The sequence below is a fragment of the Daphnia magna genome, linkage group LG1, assembly GCF_020631705.1.
Source record: "Daphnia magna isolate NIES linkage group LG1, ASM2063170v1.1, whole genome shotgun sequence".
In the NCBI taxonomy this organism is placed as follows: Eukaryota; Metazoa; Arthropoda; class Branchiopoda; order Diplostraca; family Daphniidae; genus Daphnia; species Daphnia magna.
In genome coordinates, this window is record NC_059182.1 from 3,356,014 (window position 1) to 3,373,988 (window position 17,975).

At 37.7% G+C, this 17,975-nt stretch overlaps 3 protein-coding genes, 1 long non-coding RNA gene and 2 other non-coding genes across 11 annotated transcripts; 2 read left to right on the forward strand and 4 right to left on the reverse strand.

The window, feature by feature from the left end:
- Positions 1-885: 885 nt before the first annotated feature.
- Trnas-gcu lies at positions 886-967 on the reverse strand. Its single transcript has one exon. It is a non-coding gene; the product is annotated as a tRNA-Ser (tRNA).
- A 982-nt stretch (positions 968-1,949) lies between these two features.
- Positions 1,950-2,031, reverse strand: Trnas-gcu. Its single transcript has one exon. It is a non-coding gene; the product is annotated as a tRNA-Ser (tRNA).
- Positions 2,032-3,344: 1,313 nt separating this feature from the next.
- LOC116930144 (vascular endothelial growth factor receptor 1) lies at positions 3,345-7,497 on the forward strand. Of its 4 annotated transcripts, none has more exons than XM_045178411.1 (16): positions 3,345-3,670; positions 3,726-3,891; positions 3,962-4,119; positions 4,186-4,366; positions 4,434-4,613; positions 4,681-4,866; positions 4,949-5,046; positions 5,102-5,383; positions 5,455-5,593; positions 5,656-5,901; positions 5,960-6,107; positions 6,164-6,261; positions 6,327-6,472; positions 6,538-6,657; positions 6,724-6,853; positions 6,914-7,497. In XM_045178411.1, exons 1-16 carry the CDS (start codon positions 3,467-3,469, stop codon positions 7,129-7,131), a joined length of 2,700 nt encoding a protein of 899 aa, XP_045034346.1. In that variant the 5' UTR covers positions 3,345-3,466; the 3' UTR covers positions 7,132-7,497. The 4 variants fall into 4 exon arrangements, with proteins under 4 accessions (XP_045034346.1, XP_045034350.1, XP_045034347.1 ...); XM_045178415.1 differs by having other exon boundaries at positions 6,330-6,472; XM_045178412.1 differs by having other exon boundaries at positions 3,346-3,670; positions 4,189-4,366.
- Positions 7,498-8,437: 940 nt separating this feature from the next.
- Positions 8,438-9,982, reverse strand: LOC116930294 (torsin-1A). Its single transcript, XM_032937693.2, has 6 exons — positions 9,712-9,982; positions 9,407-9,651; positions 9,169-9,341; positions 8,954-9,105; positions 8,739-8,892; positions 8,438-8,679 (listed from the first exon to the last, which is right to left on the reverse strand). The coding sequence occupies exons 1-6, from the start codon at positions 9,881-9,883 to the stop codon at positions 8,520-8,522; spliced, it is 1,056 nt and encodes a 351-aa protein (XP_032793584.2). The 5' UTR covers positions 9,884-9,982; the 3' UTR covers positions 8,438-8,519.
- A 30-nt stretch (positions 9,983-10,012) lies between these two features.
- On the forward strand, positions 10,013-10,840 carry LOC116930301. The gene is made up of 3 exons (XR_004398348.2): positions 10,013-10,144; positions 10,469-10,542; positions 10,707-10,840. It is a non-coding gene; the product is annotated as an uncharacterized LOC116930301 (long non-coding RNA).
- Positions 10,841-10,955: 115 nt separating this feature from the next.
- Positions 10,956-12,907, reverse strand: LOC116930297 (A-kinase anchor protein 7). 3 transcript variants are annotated; one of them, XM_045178495.1, is made up of 8 exons: positions 12,531-12,907; positions 12,432-12,454; positions 12,247-12,359; positions 12,054-12,190; positions 11,710-11,986; positions 11,578-11,640; positions 11,429-11,513; positions 10,956-11,353 (listed from the first exon to the last, which is right to left on the reverse strand). In XM_045178495.1, the coding sequence occupies exons 3-8, from the start codon at positions 12,355-12,357 to the stop codon at positions 11,232-11,234; spliced, it is 795 nt and encodes a 264-aa protein (XP_045034430.1). In that variant the 5' UTR covers positions 12,358-12,359; positions 12,432-12,454; positions 12,531-12,907; the 3' UTR covers positions 10,956-11,231. The 3 variants fall into 3 exon arrangements, with proteins under 3 accessions (XP_045034430.1, XP_045034427.1, XP_045034432.1); XM_045178492.1 differs by having other exon boundaries at positions 12,432-12,899; XM_045178497.1 differs by having other exon boundaries at positions 10,956-11,350; positions 12,432-12,775.
- Positions 12,908-17,975: the final 5,068 nt, after the last annotated feature.

The following is a 17,975-nucleotide window of genomic DNA, read 5'->3' on the forward strand; positions in this document are numbered from 1 at the left end:
AACGGTCAGAACAACATATCGGAGATGCAAAAGAAATGTTCATCGTTCTATCATAGAAACGAACAAAAAGAGTTGGAAGCAATGCAGGACATCGATGTTTTGGTTATGGCCGCAACTTCTTTCTCTGCAACGGCTCTACTTTTTTATCGCATTCGTCTTTCTTTTTTTCAGCTTTTAAATTTGCTTTTAGCTCTGATGACTTCATTTGGATTGCACTTCACGTCAAAGAACTGGGTTCGACCTATCCCCGTAACCGACCCTATGATATTTCTTGTGGGACAAATCAAACGAAGCAGATTACAGGTATTGCTTGCTATAAGTTATCAAGATGATTAATTAATCCAATCAGACTTACACTACAGCAGCGCATGAGAATGGCCAAGTAAATTCCTGTAATGGAAAATAATTCAAATTCGTTATCCAATAGTTCCAGGTACACCATGCCGTTATAATCCAAGATCATTTGAATCACTTTCTCTCGTGAAATTATTAACGAACAATTACATAAAAAAGAAACAATACCTTCGACTAAACAAAAGAGCTCGAAAACATGACAGGGTCCTTTCTGACTAAGAGGCTGGTGCCAATCCAGCCCAGTCACACCCTCTCCGCAATGGCCGCTATATTCTATTAGATCTGCAACACAAAGATTGAAATAAAGCATTGTAAGAAGACTGCCCACAGCAGATGACATATTGAGTTTCATGGCAAGAAAATCGAATGCCGTTGGGATGTGACCAGGTCTTATAAAAAAAACATTTGCTTTGTTATTGACTTAACGTTATGTTTTCGTACGACTATTTTTCGGTATATAATGGCTAACCAAAAGAAAAATAGACAAAACAAATAGAATTAGAATAGATGCAAGATCAGATCAACGACATTCGACGAGGATGAGATTCGAACTCATGCGTGCAGAGCACAATAGATTAGCAGTCTATCGCCTTAACCACTCGGCCACCTCGTCGTTACATTCTTCACATCGATGACGTTAACAAATAAAAATCCCCGCTAAAATATGATGATTTTAAAAGAAAACCGAAAAAATTATTGAATGCCTAATTCGATATTGTTTCAATGTCAATTCATCAAAACTATGAATGGCAGCTATGTGACTTGGAACATCTTTTCACGAACTGAAACACTCACCCGCACCAAACCGAATGTTAAAAATAGTAAATAAAAATATAAAAAAAGTCGACTACGAAAACCCTTCAGTCGCCCTACAATTGATCCGAATTTGGACGGTAGTAGGACTCGTTATGGTGGCATCATTTCTTAAAACATAAGATTACCTGTACTTGTAACGTAATTGGATCCAGATTATAATCGCTTTCATTCGCCCGCTCTCGTATTTGTATCCAGAACGATGAGTCCCTGAAATAATAATTAAACGTCGCCTAATCAACTGCTTTGCAACGGCCATTCCTTTGGCGAAACAGATGGTCTTGGTTTAACAAGTTGTTGGCTCTAATAGACACGTGACCGTTGACCTCACGTATTCAGCTCGATTTTTACTGAATCTCCTCCTTGAAATCTATTTTCGTTATAGGACTTTATTACTTCCCCTTGTGTTCAGCTTTGGCGCTGAAATTGATGCAGCAATCTTTAGCATCGTTGAAATGTCAAGTACTGCATTGTGATGTGATCTTCATCGACAGCAAAATGGAGTCCACTGCATCCCACAGGATTCATCCATCAACAGCCGCGGTTATTGAAGTTGTTGGAACTTTTGGAAACAAACGCCATCTATGGGAGCAGATTTTATTATTAGAAAATTACTTTTACTTTGTTATTTTTATTAAAAACCAAAGCACTTCATTTGTTATTGACTTAACATAATCTTTTCGTGCGACTATTTTTCGGTACGTAATGGCAAAAAGAAACAAAACAAAAAAAAGAGTGCACGAATCGTATTAGCATCGATACAACATTAAATCAATAAACTTCGACGAGGATGAGATTCGAACTCATGCGTGCAGAGCACAATAGATTAGCAGTCTATCGCCTTAACCACTCGGCCACCTCGTCGGTATGTTAATCTATGCCGATAACATTGGATTTTTTTTTTATTTTCACTAAAAAAGCAAAATACGAAAACCCGTACATCCGCCAAGAGGTAAAATGGAAGGAGGAAAAACAGAATAAGATGATTTCACTGTCGCCTAGTTGTGGATTATTATCGGAAAACCACTTCCCCTGACACCTTCTCTCAAATTCGAATCATATCTCCCTAAATCTCGTATTACGGCGCACAGAGGGATAGCATAGACGTTGCCTGTCATTGTTCTATAAATCAATCAAAGACAAAACGATTTTGACAGAGTGAACTCGAATAATGGACACAACAAAAACAATGTTATTAATCGCTTTCTTAATGCTGTTGAACGTAGGAAGTGAAGCTAATCGACTAGTCATGATTGCCAAACTCAACAGGTGAAAAACGAAGGTCGCTTAAAGTAGATCGTAATTTAGATTAAAATATTAAAATAATGAAATAAAAAAAAAACCATTAAGCAACATACTTTTTTTAATAAATCCCAAACAGCGAATACAAGTATTATAGTTGTGTTAACATGAGGATTTACATTTGTTTAAATGAATTACGTCAAATACTTACTACTTACTAAAAAAAATGCAACCACTCGCAGACAGGGAATATAAACAAAGTGTTTCAATTGCCCTGCAATAGGGTCATCGTTACATTTAATTATTTAAAATTATTTAAGAATGCAGGGAAAAATTAAATGACATTAAATTGTAGAAAAATTAATTGCAAATCATCTGAAACTAATTTTATTACTAAAGCGTAGCGTTTTAGGGGTTAAAACAAAAAAATTGAAAACGCAAATTTAACAGACGGAGAACAAAAAACGGTTTTTTCGAGATATCATAAAAAGTTTTGAATACAAAAACTCGTAAATTTTTCTAAACTTGTAAACCCCCTCATTCTATTAACTCTAATTTTTTCAAGAAAATTCCTCTTATACGGCGAGAGAAACAATTTTTGTTTCAATTGCCCTGTGTCTCAATTGCCCCCACTCTCCACTATCTTATAGAAATTAAGTACGAAAAAAAGATCTAGTAGTCTGGCCTTTTTTAAGTATCAAAAATTAAGTATTTTGTCCCCGCTGTGTAGGCGCACGAAATGAAACCCCACATCCACCGGGAGACAAAATGGAAGGATAAAAAATTAGATTAAGACAATTTTAGTCTAGCCAAAATGTGAATTATCATAGGAAAACCACATCCCCTACCTTGATTAACATTATTTAAATAAATAAAATCAAAAACTAAGAGTTGCGTTCTCTCAAATTCAAATGACCTCCCCCTAAACATCACAACGACACACAATTGCATGGCGTAGACGTTGGCTGTCGGTGTTTTAGAAACCTGTTGACGACAATCAAAACGGTTTCGAGAAAATCAATTTCTAAATCGAAAGTTCACGTTTTTGACGTACGCAATGCTACTAATAGCAACCTTCATATTTTTACCTGTAATAACTCGTGCAAATCGGCCAGTGATGATCCCCGATCAAGTGCAACAGGTGATCGATGTAGGTCAAACTCTCAGTTTGTCTTGCATCTACCAGTTTGAAACCGAGGAAGAAAGTAAATCAGCTAACATGACGTGGATTCTGCCCGATGTGCTCACCAATTACCTAAAAGTACGTAGGCATAACAATTGCATTCGACAAATATACGCTGACTTAAAAATAATTGACTCAGAACAGCAGCATCGGACATCGTTTTCGCTTCACGGTCGGTAGGAACGAAACTCACGTGAAATCGTCAATGGTTTTACAAGAGACCGTCCCCTCTGACACGGGATATTTTCGATGCGCTGTCCTTCCTCATATCAAAATCGACCAATACGTTTACGTTTACAGTCAGTTAAATTGAATGATTTTTTTAAATTGTCTGTTAGCAAAAAGTCAACATTCTTTGGATATAATCAGGTGAACGGGAACTCGTTTTCATCGATGTGTACCATACCAAGACATTTACGTCGTGGAATGGTGAATCTAAAGATATCCCATGCAAACCTACTCATCCAAATGTAACCATTTCATTATACCGGAGAAATTTTTTGGCAGCTGATGGATGGGACTCGATGGTAATCGACACCAAATAAAAAGTGGTCCACTTCAACATATTAATCCAATTAAAACAACAAAACAAGCAGGAATTGTCAAATGAATTGGGAAATGCCAGTTGGTTGCTGAAACCTTTGCCAGAACGAGGATTGAGGTTAACCAATTCGAAAACTAGTGACCAAGATATATACAAATGCGTAGGCAAAATGAAGGAAACTACGCCAACTGCTGAACCCACCGAACGCGAATTCTACCTTTTCACCAACGGTATTCGTATTCGCATCAATCCGATCAAAAATTGAATTCCTTAGAACAAATTGATATAAGCAAATAGATATAGAACTCGTTCGAGATGGTGACGATGATCCGCTGGAAGGAAGCAACGTGACTCTGAAATGTATAATTAATTTAAAAAATAATTTCAACAACCAGCACAAGGTGTCCCTACACTGGTTTTACGTAGACAACGAAACCGGCAAAGAACAATTTATAAATCAAACTAACCCTCCTAGAGGTATGAGATAATGTCGGTCTCTAACAAGACAATCTCTCCCCTCATCTTTCACTGCAATTTGCAACAGGAATTCAAGTAGAGTTTTCAGGGAAGGGTTCAGTTGGCTTCTTTCACGGAGAAGAAATTCAAAGATTAACCTTGGAAAGTTCCCTGAAACTGCTAGGTATAAGACTCAATACGCAGACGCGCTTTCAATGCAGAGGCCATGAGAATCGACAAATCATTTCTCGATGGATTACTTTTCAAATCAAAGGTATTGACTTTCATGATTTGCCCTTTTTGGGGGGTAAAAAATTGGGAAGTTTTTTTCTTTTTTTTTTTTTTACTCAATAAAGAAAAAATCGACCCAGTGCAGGTCCAACTGGGAAGAGGAATAGCTCAGAATTTGACTTGCAATCGATATTTTGATGACGTCCACATCAAATGGTTCAAGGTAAACAAGACTTTTTCTAATTCTCAACGAAAACGTTACGATTTTGAAAAATCAGGATGACAAGGAATATTCGGGACTAATTTTTACGAGCAACAGTTCATCGGTGTTGCCATTAAACGGAATCGATGGAGAAAATTCAAGTTATTCTTGTCGTTGGATCAACAGCCGAGGAGAATTGAGATCGAGAAATTTCAATTTTGCTGAAGAAACTACTTTTACTACATTTACTATTGCTAATCCAAAGACGACCTCTGTTGAGCTAATCATTAATTGCGTATCTATCTTCCTATGTTTGGTATCTGGAATAGCAATAAAAAAATTCGTCGATAGGGCTAAGGTGAGTTTAAACAAAATCTACACGTCACGATTATTTAAATTCGATTTTTGATATCCAACGAAACCACAAAGGAAAAAATGGAAAAGGAAATTCAGAGAAGATTGGATGGAAATCCTGATGGCATTGATCTGAATTTGCCGATCGACTATCAAACGGAATTTCTCCCTTACGACAAACGCTGTGAATTTCCAAAAGATCGCCTCAGACTCGGTTTGTGTTCTGCCTTTAAAAACCAATTCCACAAATTTCACTTAACAACTACGAAAACGTAGGAAAACAACTGGGAAAAGGATGTTTCGGAGAAGTTTACAAAGCCGAAGCTGTTGGACTCAAAGACTCGGACGAAACTGTTACGATAGTGGCCGTCAAAAAGGTTCTTTCTACATCGCAATTTAGAACGAAATCAAAGACGGCCGGATTAGACGCTCTCATAAGGGAACTGAAAATTCTCAATTATTTGGGATCGCATTTAAATGTCGTCAATCTACTGGGAGCCTGCACCAAAGACATCATCAAAGGTGTTGAATTAAGTCTTGCAAATTTTTCAGTTCAGTGTATCACATTTGATTGGGACAGGCGAACTCTTGGTGATTATCGATTATTGTCGTTACGGCAATTTGCAATCGTATTTAATTAAACAGCGCAATACATTTGTCAACCAATTGGACGAGGTCGGGAATCTACAATTGACTAACGAATTTGTTGGAATTGACGAGACTCGCAGGTACAAAAATTTTACAATTCAAAGTCGATTTCTAATGTCAATGTCATCAAAACCAGTCATGGCATTGACTCTTGTGCAGAGTCAAATCCTGGACCCTCAGATCATTTTGTATCTCAAACAATAAACTCGACGGCCGACGGTTCAATTTGTCACGGTAAATTTTCAAATTTGCGAAGAAAAAAAAACGATTCTTTTAGATTTAAAAAATGCCATCAACAGCAGATGATTGCCTTCAAGAAATAGAAGCCAATTGGAAATATGGAGAAAATTCAGACCCTAGTAGCAATGGACCAATTTCCACCTGGAATTTGATCAGCTTTTCTCTACAAATAGCCAAGGGCATGGAATATATCGCGAGCAAAAATGTACAGTTTCAATCAAGTTTACTTTAAACTCATTTTTCAGTGTGATTAGAAATATTTGACATCAGATTCTGCATGGTGATTTGGCCGCTCGCAATGTCCTTTTAGCCGATCATGGAATTGTTAAGGTCGCTGATTTTGGAATGGCCAGACAAATGCAAAACTACAACTACCACATGAAAGGACAGGTAAACTTGGCAACCCGGCGCATAATATAAGAAATTGGCCTTCATTTACTTTGACTTAATTCAAAGGGATTACTACCAATTAAATGGATGGCCATCGAATCGCTGACCGATCACGTATTTTCCAGTCAATCGGATGTCTGGTCTTACGGCGTTGTTCTATGGGAGCTCTTTGCCCTGGGCAAAATTCCCTACCCAGGTATTTCAGAAATCAAATTCCCATTAACGCAATGAAATCTACATTTGTGCATTTTTCAAGGAATGAACGGCCCTATACTCGTCAAAGATATTCAAGACGGACTGCGAATGGAGAAACCAGAATACGCGCCTAATTTCGTTGGGGAAGTGATGAAAAGCTGTTGGGACAAAGAACCAAACGACCGACCAACGTTTCATCAGCTGACCAACACGATCGAGAATTACATGGAGCCATTCGTTAGTTCTCAGTACTTGGATTCAACTTTAATTGAAAACTAAGCTAACGAAGACTTTGGTGACTTCCCTCGGAATGATTTGCAATGAAATTTGAAGAACAAGAAATAAATTCTCTATCGTTAAAGGAATTTTTTGTGGGAGGGGGTCCCAAGATTGTTGGTGAGAAAGAAACAAAGGAATGGACACGTTTCTCAAGTAGAGTTTACACACACACACACAAAACAATAGAAAACAATTCACTTTCAATTGCGACATAATCAGTCAAAAAGCCGAACATGGGCGGGAAAACAACATCGAAGTGTGAAACCAAAGTTCTTTTTTTTTATAATGCTGTTAAACCTATGTTTCGTCTTTCCGGCCAATTTTCGTTCCTTTATTGCAAAAAAATAAACTTCAAAAAGAAAACTATACCTAGTTCCAATAAACAGACTAGGATGTCCCAACAGGCGTGACAAAGGGAGCCACAGCAAGCCGTCCACGTGGTTTTTTTCGTGGCGATTACCCACGTCCAGTACCCCATGAACAATGAACTAACAAACAGCATCGGTAATTTTAGGATTTCAAATAATGATCATCTCTTGTTATTGCTACCTTTCAATTATTCCTTCAATCATGCGGGTAGAAAATGATCTAAAAATGCACTACGAGCGTACGTGCTCTTTCGAGATCTGGAGTTAAACTGAACACGTTGACCAATTTTGCCGCCAGCCTCTTCCCAAATCTACACCCTTCCCCTCTCCGCCCAAAACAAAAAGGTAGCCAAACCTAAATCGATTTCAACTATCAAAGTAACGATAATCTTTTGTTGTTGCTACCTTTTAATGTTGCCTTTCATAGTGAGGGTAAATAGAATCTAAAAGTATGCTACTAACTATTAAAATGTTCCGAGATAAGGAGATCTGAAGTTCTGAACTTCTTCTTAAGTCGAACTGAGTATTTGAATTGAAATGAGTGCCATTTTCGGCTAAAAATCTACCCCTCCCAAAAACAAAAAAAATCTAACCAAAATGAAAAAATTTACAAAATTAAAAACCAACAAACAACAACACAAAACAACAATTAAACTATTCGGCAATAAAATGGAAATATCTTAATTTTTTATATTGAATAAAATACGTTTCGGCATCTGTGCTTTCAAGTTTGCAGACTTGTCAGTTAACTGTATCCGACAAAGCGACAATCCGAGTAGCCTACCACATTCTAATGCCATCCATGTTGACCAATAATTGAGAAGGTCTAAATGAATTGGTTTTTTTAAGGAAATGGATTGATTGTATCTCACATGCTTTCTTTAAAAACTGCTGACGGCTTTTGACATCTACACAGTTGATGCTCAAATATACCAGAATGACAGATTTATCACAGTTTATGTTTCAACAGGGGGTACAATTCTCCCATCATTAAAACATCTTAAAGAGTAGTGAAACAGTTTAGAGTTCACTACTATCATGGTGGCGTCTTCCATATGCACGATTGTTGTAACGTTCCTCGGCTATGTACAAACTCACTCTTTGGGCCACTCTTTTACAGCCAGTTGTCGAGTAGAGCTCTTTGTCTTCAGGGTAATAATGGAGTCCATCAACAATTTTCCTTATTAATGCAGAAAGTATTGAAATATTATTCCAGCAAAGGCAATGAATCATACTCACTGTAAAGCTGCTTCTTTGTTTCTTGGAAAATACTTTTGTTTGTTAAATTCGTTTTCCGCGCACAGTCGGACATGTATTTTTTCCATGGGCAGGAAAGGAACGTAGACGTCAATTAAATGTTTCTCAATCAGGCGACTCTGATGCAACCCGCCACCTTCAGAGTAAAGGGTAAGCATTCAGGAATTATTGAATTAAGAGATCAAAACTCAGTTTACCTTCTTCGTTGAAAGCTCCCAGCTCAACGAGTCGTTCAAAATCTCGCACTGTCAATTCCTCTCGTTTGACGTTCCCTTTCAACCAGATGTCGTGTACTTTTTTAGTAATCTCTTTACCTCCAGTGTTGCTCAGGAAAATAAATATGGATTTCCTTAAAGTGGCAGAAGACAACAGTCAATCAGTCTAGATTATGTGGTAGCTGAGGTTTACCTACCTGTAGTCAACACCATCCACTCTGTCAACATAATCCAAATAAGCTTTGATACCATCCAATACTCCTGATGGCATCTTGTCTACTTCATCAAAAACAAAAAGCGATTGGGTGCATCTACTGACATTACCACTCACCCAGGATCTAATTTGATCTTGATATAGTTGTGTATTGTGCTGTAATGGATAAGCAAGTGGCAATAAGGATGGTATATTATTCTGTATGTAACTTTTATAATTACCTGATGAGGAAAGTGTACTGTGGATATGAAGTGGTGATAGAACTGACTATCTGTTTCCTTCTTGTAAAGGCTCTTGGCTATTAAGTAAGCAACATGATTCTTCCCATTCCCTGTCCAACCATGGAAACTTAATACTAGAGGCTTTGAAGGACTAGGATTGGACAAGTGGGCTTCTATCTGACGGGAAACAACCTCTGTTGCAATATGTTGACCAAAGACATCTTGTTTTAATAATTCTTGTAGTTCTATGGTATACAAGAAACAATGTCAGAAAAATATGCGTGCCGTGATGTATAACTCTTTACTTGTAGTGTTATTTGGAATCCAATGGTTATTGCAGCAATCACCTAAAGGACATCGCAGTTTTTCATAGCTAGAAAGAAAAAAATCGGTTACAAGAGCTAGCACCGAATACCCTGAGGTAGATTTGAATGAGTGCAATAAAACGATATATAGCATCAATCTATAGAAATCCATTGTGGAAAGAAATTGAAATTCATGCAACACTATTTTAAAATCGTCATTAAATATACGCCAAGTTTGACTTTGTGATAAACAATAGGTTGTTGAAAAAATGCGTCTGCCAGCGGCGCCAGACTTCCAATAGTATCCAAGTAATAACTGAGATCTGGCACTCTGCTCATATCCGCTTGATATTTTCCTTCTCTACGATCATGCATCAAACGTTCTTTTCTATTTCAGCCGTCACTCAACGAAGTTCCTCAGAATTGTCGTCAGGTAATACGAATAAGTTAATATTTAGCCATCTCATTTAGATTATACTGGGGAGTAGCTTTCGTAAATGTACAAGAATTAAACTTGTGAAATGGTGCTATTCTTGGGGTCTTTTTGTTCTAATAGTCGAGGGACGTAAAATGGCTGAAACAAACGCGCACACGTGAGAATGCCACATGAATCTCAACATTTTATTTCATTGTCTTCTATCCCATTCAATCAGTTGTTTTATCTTTCACAATTTTAACTGTTAAAGAACAATAGTGAACGCATAATATTTCTCTGGCATAATCTAAGTTCACAAAGATTTTGTTTTCGATTTTGTAGAGTGAAAAAAATTTCTGGAGACACGGTATACCTCAGGACCCTTGGAACAAGAAGCTTATCAATGACATCGAGTGGTAAGGGGCCTATAATGGATTTGTCTATATTACATTCAATGATTTTAAATACTGTTCACATTCAGAGTGCTAGTGTTGACATTAACCGCTATGAGAATTTTTTTATGTGGAAAAATTGTTGTGATTTTAGTCAAATGTCTAAAGATTCTTTCTCTTCTTAATAGGGAAACTGGAATGAAATGGATTTTTTGCGCAACTATTTAGGATTCTTTAAGTAAAAGGTGAAAAGAATTTTTATGTTTCAATAATAGTTTGTGTCCCTGGTTGAAAAATAAAAAAATATACAACTGTAATTAAAGCTTCCCACTGTGTTTTAGGTAACAGCACAAACTTAAACATTAGATAAGAAAATTGCAAAAGTATTTTGGTGTTACTTTTGTCCAGGTATTCTGAAAATTGATGAAAGAATGGTGTAGTCACTAGTATTTTTATTACATGTATATTAACATTTAAAAAAAGACCTGAAGTAACTTAGGAAATATGCCGAGTTTATGATGAACTGTATAAAGAAAGGAATGCTTTAAAACAAAATATCCGTCTAGTAATTCAACTGATTAAATTTTTCGTTACGCCAAGACGTTCACGTGACTCATGAGGGCAACTGTCGCTGTTTAAGTCCAAATTGGTGTCACATTTTCCGTAAAAGCACCTAAGGGAAAGGTGATTGACAGTAGCAAGTCGTATCAATTTTAATCTCGATCGTTGTCAGGTGCAAACCCTGCATCGTGGCTTTTAGGTGGATTTAATGTACTGCTTGTGCATTTTTCACCAACATCATCTATCAACTCCAACCGCGGAACGCTTTCTACTACTAGATTTAACGTTTAACAAATAACTTTATTAAACGCGAGCCGTATTTAATAAAAATTTGTGTATGTGTACGTACCGAAATGGAATTCACCTTTCAGAGCGTAGTAGCCCTCATCGTCCTTGGGGTCTGTCATCGACAGCAACTGAACGCTCTCAACCACCTGGTTCATTTATGGAAAAAAACTTAACCTTGAATCAGCTTCGCAGTTGGTGAATATTTGTTACCTGTCGACCGAATACGCAATCAAGGTGTTTCTCGTACAAATGGGAGGCCACAGCCTTGATCCCCTGAGAAAGAAAGAGATTTTCTCCTAACCAAAACCAAATTTCATAATGTGCCAAAGGGGAGTTTCGTACTTTACGCCTGAGTCTGGGGTCTTTGGACATTTTCAGGAGAGTTACGTGCGGTGTGAATCTGTCTCCGTCAATTAACGAAATGCCTGCGGTTTGGCAACCATCGCGCAACGATTTCCAAAGCTGATTGAGATGCTCCGCTCCGTCGCTTTCCTCCTTTATACGGGCGTAGATGACTTTGTTGTTGAAATGCCCCATCTGCGCCAAATGAATGTCCAACTGAGGGCTTTGCAATCTGGCTGAGAAAACCCTCATGGACTCTTGCAATACCTGATTGGCCCTTGATGGGTTGAAATAAATCACACGGTGAGTTAGTGGTTATGTGAAATGAATGATGAATAAATCACTTGACCACATCCTCGGTGGTGGACAGGTGTGCAACTGCCAGCGTGATGTGGAGGGTTGATGGAGGCACGAGGGTCTGCTTGAGAACAGGTTCCTGCTCCAAAATGGTGCTGTGGACATTGTGCACAGCTTGAATGATCTGTGCGAGAGACAATTGAAAGGTTACTGATAATACGACACGTTTGATGGACCAACCTGACAGTCTGATATTCGTACTGCAAAGAAATGATTGGGGGCTGCTGCCCTTGGCATCTTAATTTTAGGTGGACGCACGCGCCTTTTTGGGAGTTCCCGTACCGTGTTCATCTCTGGTTAAGTATAAAAGGTGAAGCACACACACAAATAAAGAAGTCGTAAAAGTACGGCTATACGGAACTTACTGGCGGCAAAAAGCAGCAGGTGGCTTCATGGAAGATGAAAACAACAAAAAAGGAACACCAATTGTCGCGTTATGCACGGTTTTTATCTCAATTTCTTACGTCTGTTTGGAGCAGCGTATCACCAACGTTTTCACCTGTGTAATGACAACCAGCCAAGAGAAAGTGATCAGAAAAGATGATGATGGTGTTTATGATAAATGTTTTGTTGTTGTTGGTGTCGATGTGTGTCGCTCAAATTACAGGCAAAATAGAAAGCGTTGTCGCCAGATTGCTCGCTAATTGAATTCACTCGATGCGCACATTCCAAAGTGGGTCGTTTCTTTTTTTTTAAAGAAAAAGAATGAAGAAAACGGTCACGTCGGTCGCACATTTCTCTACACAATACTCGAGTCAGGAGACATTTTAAGATTCATGGGTCAGTTTTGTTACGTTTGCGACAATGGCCGCGTTCCTGCAAAGAGCAGACGTGGGAAACCAATCCATTTGAGAATATTTCACGAGAGTCACGAACAAAACAAACAAAAATCGGAAGGATGTGTACTGAAATTCATAAGAAGAGTATCGTTCTTGAATAATGCGATTCCGTTATGACCGGTACGTGGCGCTGTATCAGAAAAGAAACCGTTGTGTGTACAATGTTTTTATATTTTAAGGACTACATAATAAAAAGAATCTAACATGGATTACATGCGGGGAGGTCTCGAGTTTAACAAATTCCCACACTGCTAAACTCTGAAAAAAGTTTTCCTTTTCATGTTCTTCATTTTCTTTTAATTTTAAACGTGGGAAACGTTGAAAAGAATGTTACATCGTCAAGGTCTGAAACAAAGAAGTTTTTTTCGTTACATACGGGTCTTGTGTCGCCAATTGTATCTATACACACACAAGAGCATCTTTCTTTCGCGTGCCTTATCCCTTGTAATGGGCCTCGAGCAGTCAATCCACCCCTTAAATGGAGAGAAAGTCTCTGTGTAAGAAACTGCGAATAATAACAAAAATTGAGCCTTAAAGATGTGACTTTGGCGGCATTTGCCAAACAATAAAAAACGATAACGTGTCCCTGCCCCAACAGCTTTCACTGTCGGCTCTAGACGAGTAGCACGTTTTCTTCTAAACATAGCACAAACAATGTGCAAGTGTATATAGTACAAACTGCCTGCCGAACAAAAAACAAAACACCTGGTGTACACAGGGTCTACGCACCTTGTTATCATTCAATTGGTGATGATGTACTACTACACAAGCACGAGCTTTGAGAAAGTTCTTTTTTGTGAGCCTAAACTGCGCGACACAGGGCGGGTTGTTGCTGTGTATAGTTCAAGAGGTTACAGTCAAAGAAGAAGCTCTTATTTTTATTGGATATATAGTAGAAAACAATAGAGTTCCATGTCTTGGTAGCAAACTAATTACGTATACGACGTTGCCCAATAAGGAATGCCCTAACTCGCTAATCAGCTAAGAACCACGAGATACACATTCGTTTTTTGCGCGTCTTTGAAAACAATAGCGGCGCCATTAATGGACGTATAGCAATTTAAATAAATTTCTTCAATTGAATTTTTTTTCCTAAATCATTATTAATGTATGCATTTAGAACTCTATAGTTTTTATACGAAACAAAATACATTAAACTTTCGTTTCCTAAATTTCGATATGATGACGGCGAATGTAACGCGTCTGGGAGCGATCGTATACGTCATTTAGATGCCTAGTGGCTAGTTGGATATGTATAGACACACAACACAGATAGGAGATTTCACCGCTTCCAGTTACGTGCATAATATTAGCGGCTTTTCGCAACGCGTCCCCATATCATCACCTCTAGTATGGGCCTGGCTCTTGATCGATGACATTGCGGCTTTTCAAATTCCCCATTTGAGGATATAGAAGTGCATAATTTATGCCGATTTTTCGTGTTCAATTTCAAAAAAGACTATTTATATAGGCATTTTCCAATGTTAAATGCTGGCGAAGAAAGAAACAAAGAATTGAAATGCGAGTAAAAATCTTGAAAATGCGGAATTATTCGGTTATATACGAGTATGTGGATATTAGGAAACATTCCAGGTATTTGTTGAATTTCATATATACGCAACCTAATTGTGGTATATAAAATGTCGTTTTGCCTGTCTCGGGCTAAATTGCTGTTTCCAAATTTCGAAAACATGTTGTTGTTTCCACAGAGACAATCGAAACGTTTATACATTTTAATTTCCCGATATTTATACACCGCATTTGAATGGCTGCATCATTTTATTGTTTTGTGCGTGCATTCAAAGTCGTCCATGTAAATTTCCCCTTTTTTATTTTGGGATTATACAATTGGCTCGTATTTCCTCCCTAATAAATCTGTGCGCAGCAATTAAAAACAACAAGATTTTCCGAGAGAGAACAATTTATTGTTATTATCTCTTTCTCTTTCGTCCCGGCAAGCCTGAGGGCACCGCAACAATCATTCACGTAGTAGAGAGACTATAAGCTAATACATATAAATAAAAAGACAAAAGAAATACGTTGGAATATAACTCTCTGGTGCTGCGTTCGATGATCTTATGACATCAATTTGCATACACACAAAGTTGGAATTTAAAACAAATCCTCTGTTGTTGTTGTTGTTACATAATTCAACCCATCTCTATACAAGAATTTTAATTATTCCGACGATATGGAAAATTTGAATTTTTAAAAAATGCGACTAATCGAATCAAATTGCTAACGGCAACGTTTTGTCGACTGCCTTTGGTCTCACCCTTCAATATGAATAACATAAAATATTCGTGTGTCCGCTCTATGTCATCCGACTCCATAAAACATCCCACCCTGTCTTGAATTTCAATTTGTCCAAGACGTGAAAGTCAACGACAAATTTACATATCATAAAAAAAAAAAGGATAGTGACGAAAATGAGAAAAAAACGTTCTCTTCTTTCAGTTTCGTAAACGATTGTGCTACACAAGAGAACATAAAAAAAAAGAGGGGGAGACACACACACACACATTTCCGGTGTGTGTGTGCTCGGGTCGGTGTGCCGCCGGATTTGAACCCAACAGTGAAATACGACACGTAAAGTAAAAAAAAAAGGTTTTGTGCCCGCGCCCATCCACCTGGAACAAAATATACGAAAACCTGCTGGGAAATTCTTGTGTGTGTCTCTATATACATCGCCACAAGCGATTGATAGCCCTAAAAAAAAAAAGGTTTTGAATGAAACTGACGAAAAAAAGGAAGATTGATCGACGATGATGATTGAAACGAATATCGTTTGAAAGTGCGCGCATAAATTTCGAGTCTATAGAAAAATAGATTGGCTGAAAATCCCGTTTGATCACGACATACGCGCCCTATTTTCGTATCGTACAACAGCAGTGTTTGATGAATGGAATATTATATTTCCCGACGCGCTGTCCGATCGAGTGGCAATTGAAAGAGACGCAAAACGTCGGATTTTTTTTATTTTTAAATCACGCAACCAGCAGCCAATATGCGGACTCCTGACAACATAGTAGAAATAGGGTTTGTTTTTTCACGAAAAATGGTACAGTAGGTCTACGAGAATTATAACAAAAAGACATGTACAAAAGAAAGTCTGTACAGATAGGCTATATGGAGACAAAATATGGCCTAAACGTGATGTCCACTCACTTGTTCTACTTGCTATCGGCTCCGCAGCACTTTATTGTCTACACACAAAAGATTTTTTTCGTTCGGGGGCCAAGGTGTAAATATCGAGAGACACATCAAGGACGTGACTATTGGCCCAGGTGGAAGCTTAAATTTTTTTTCTCGTGGGAAATCTTCTAAGAAATCCACCGCTTTTTAAGAAATGCAGTTTTAAACTTGATGCATTTGAAATAAATGGAAGAGAAACGCCCATCAAGCTACTGTACATCGACGTATAGGCTCTACTATATTAAAAATCAAAATAGTCAATACGATTCACCTAGATGTGCACACAGTCCTTGTATGTGCACGACACGCTCTCACCGTCGTAATTTACAGGTAGAACACACGAAGGTTTTCAAACATGTATAAATACAGAGCCAATGAAAATCGTCATTTGATCCTTATAAAGAGAATTGTAACTATTCTCCACCTTGTTTCTTTATTAGGCAACCCGACGATCGTGTATAGAATTGAACGAAAGAACAAAAAACATTTGAACCAACGCCAAACGAAAAAACGGGAGAAGTTTGTTAAAGAAGAAAGAAAATTCGTGTGTGGAATGACATTCCTGCATATTCACGTCGGTGTTGATGTTGTTTCGTTTTTGAAGCCAGGCAGAATCAAACGCAATTATTTATGAATTTTCACCGCGTGTGTTTTGCTGCCGGGTTTCCCAATAACGAGGTCTTCTCTTTATAACGACGACGAGGGCGGAGGGAAATTTTCAACAAAAAATCGATCGGGAGACGATATGATTACAGGTTTTGATGGATGAGAAAAAAACTAGTGTGCTGCCAGTCGATAATCATCAAATCTCTTTTCTATAGTAGACTGTATAGGAAGAAGAAAGAATGAAAAACATTGTTATGTTTATATTCTCACGCCAGGTAAATTCAGCAGCACCTATAGGCAACCCATTTTTTTGTTGTTGTTTCCCATCATTAAAATTCGTGAATTCAACTTAAAAAAACAACAAAAAATTGGGAATCTTTTTTTGCATTTAATGTAACAAGAAAATGCATATTTTGTAATAGCAACACCATTCGGTGTAATGTACTAGAAAAGAGAGAGAGAGAGAGAGTTGTTGTTGTTCCGACACCTATTTTCTTGATTTGGGAATCTATACCTGTATCCGGCGGGCGTTATGTGATACATCCATATTTTCGTGTCTGTATATACGATGAGGATTACCTTGAAGATGTTAGACACACTCTCTCTCTCTCTCTGATGTGATGTCTTTTCTATATAAACTGCGGGCTGTGATGTGATCTCTCAATAAGAAGAAAATTGTTCCTTTTTTCATTTCTCTTTTGGTGAATTTCGTCAAGTCACGCGCAATTTGTGGACATTTTGTCCTCAATTTTTCTGTTGCTATCATGTGAAAACAAAAGACTATCGAATTGTTCTTCGACGACTGTCGAACACACATTTAATGTGTTTTTTCATGTATAGAGTTTAAGTTGAAAGATTGAGGTCAGTTCCAGCATCGAATCTTTCATCGCAAAACAGCAGCCATTTTCTATCGAGATGTCATCGCCTCTTTTTTCTTCTTCTTCTTCAGTTACATACCAATGATTGATCACTGTAGACGTGAAACATTAGAATCCAATAGTCAGATAAATAAGCAACATATCCATTTCGGAATTTATAAATAAAAATAAAAAAAAAAAGAAAGGGAAGCCTTTCCTGCGGAGGTGCCACATAAACAAAATGTGAAAACCACATAAAAGAGATGACTGATGATACACATCTACCCTTTTTTTTCATGTATTTTTCTTCCCTTTTTTTTATGTATGGCCACAAACAATTTTTCAGATTATTTTGAAGGTTGAAATCGATCAGCCACTGGTTTCGTGTTGTCACTTTGCAAAGGCTACTGTT

Coding starts and splice junctions, on each gene's coding strand:
- LOC116930144 (XM_045178411.1), top strand. CDS start 3,467: ATGCTACTAATAGCAACCTTCATATTTTTACCTGTAATAACTCGTGCA. Junction 3,671..3,725: donor TGCTCACCAATTACCTAAAA/GTACGTAGGCAT, acceptor TAAAAATAATTG/ACTCAGAACAGCAGCATCGG. Junction 6,262..6,326: donor CGACGGTTCAATTTGTCACG/GTAAATTTTCAA, acceptor TGCCATCAACAG/CAGATGATTGCCTTCAAGAA.
- LOC116930294 (XM_032937693.2), bottom strand. CDS start 9,883: ATGGATTTCTATAGATTGATGCTATATATCGTTTTATTGCACTCATTC. Junction 9,652..9,711: donor GATTCCAAATAACACTACAA/GTAAAGAGTTAT, acceptor TGTATACCATAG/AACTACAAGAATTATTAAAA. Junction 8,680..8,738: donor AACAAAGAAGCAGCTTTACA/GTGAGTATGATT, acceptor TGCATTAATAAG/GAAAATTGTTGATGGACTCC.
- LOC116930297 (XM_045178495.1), bottom strand. CDS start 12,357: ATGAACACGGTACGGGAACTCCCAAAAAGGCGCGTGCGTCCACCTAAA. Junction 11,987..12,053: donor ACCACCGAGGATGTGGTCAA/GTGATTTATTCA, acceptor CAACCCATCAAG/GGCCAATCAGGTATTGCAAG. Junction 11,514..11,577: donor ATTGCGTATTCGGTCGACAG/GTAACAAATATT, acceptor TAAATGAACCAG/GTGGTTGAGAGCGTTCAGTT.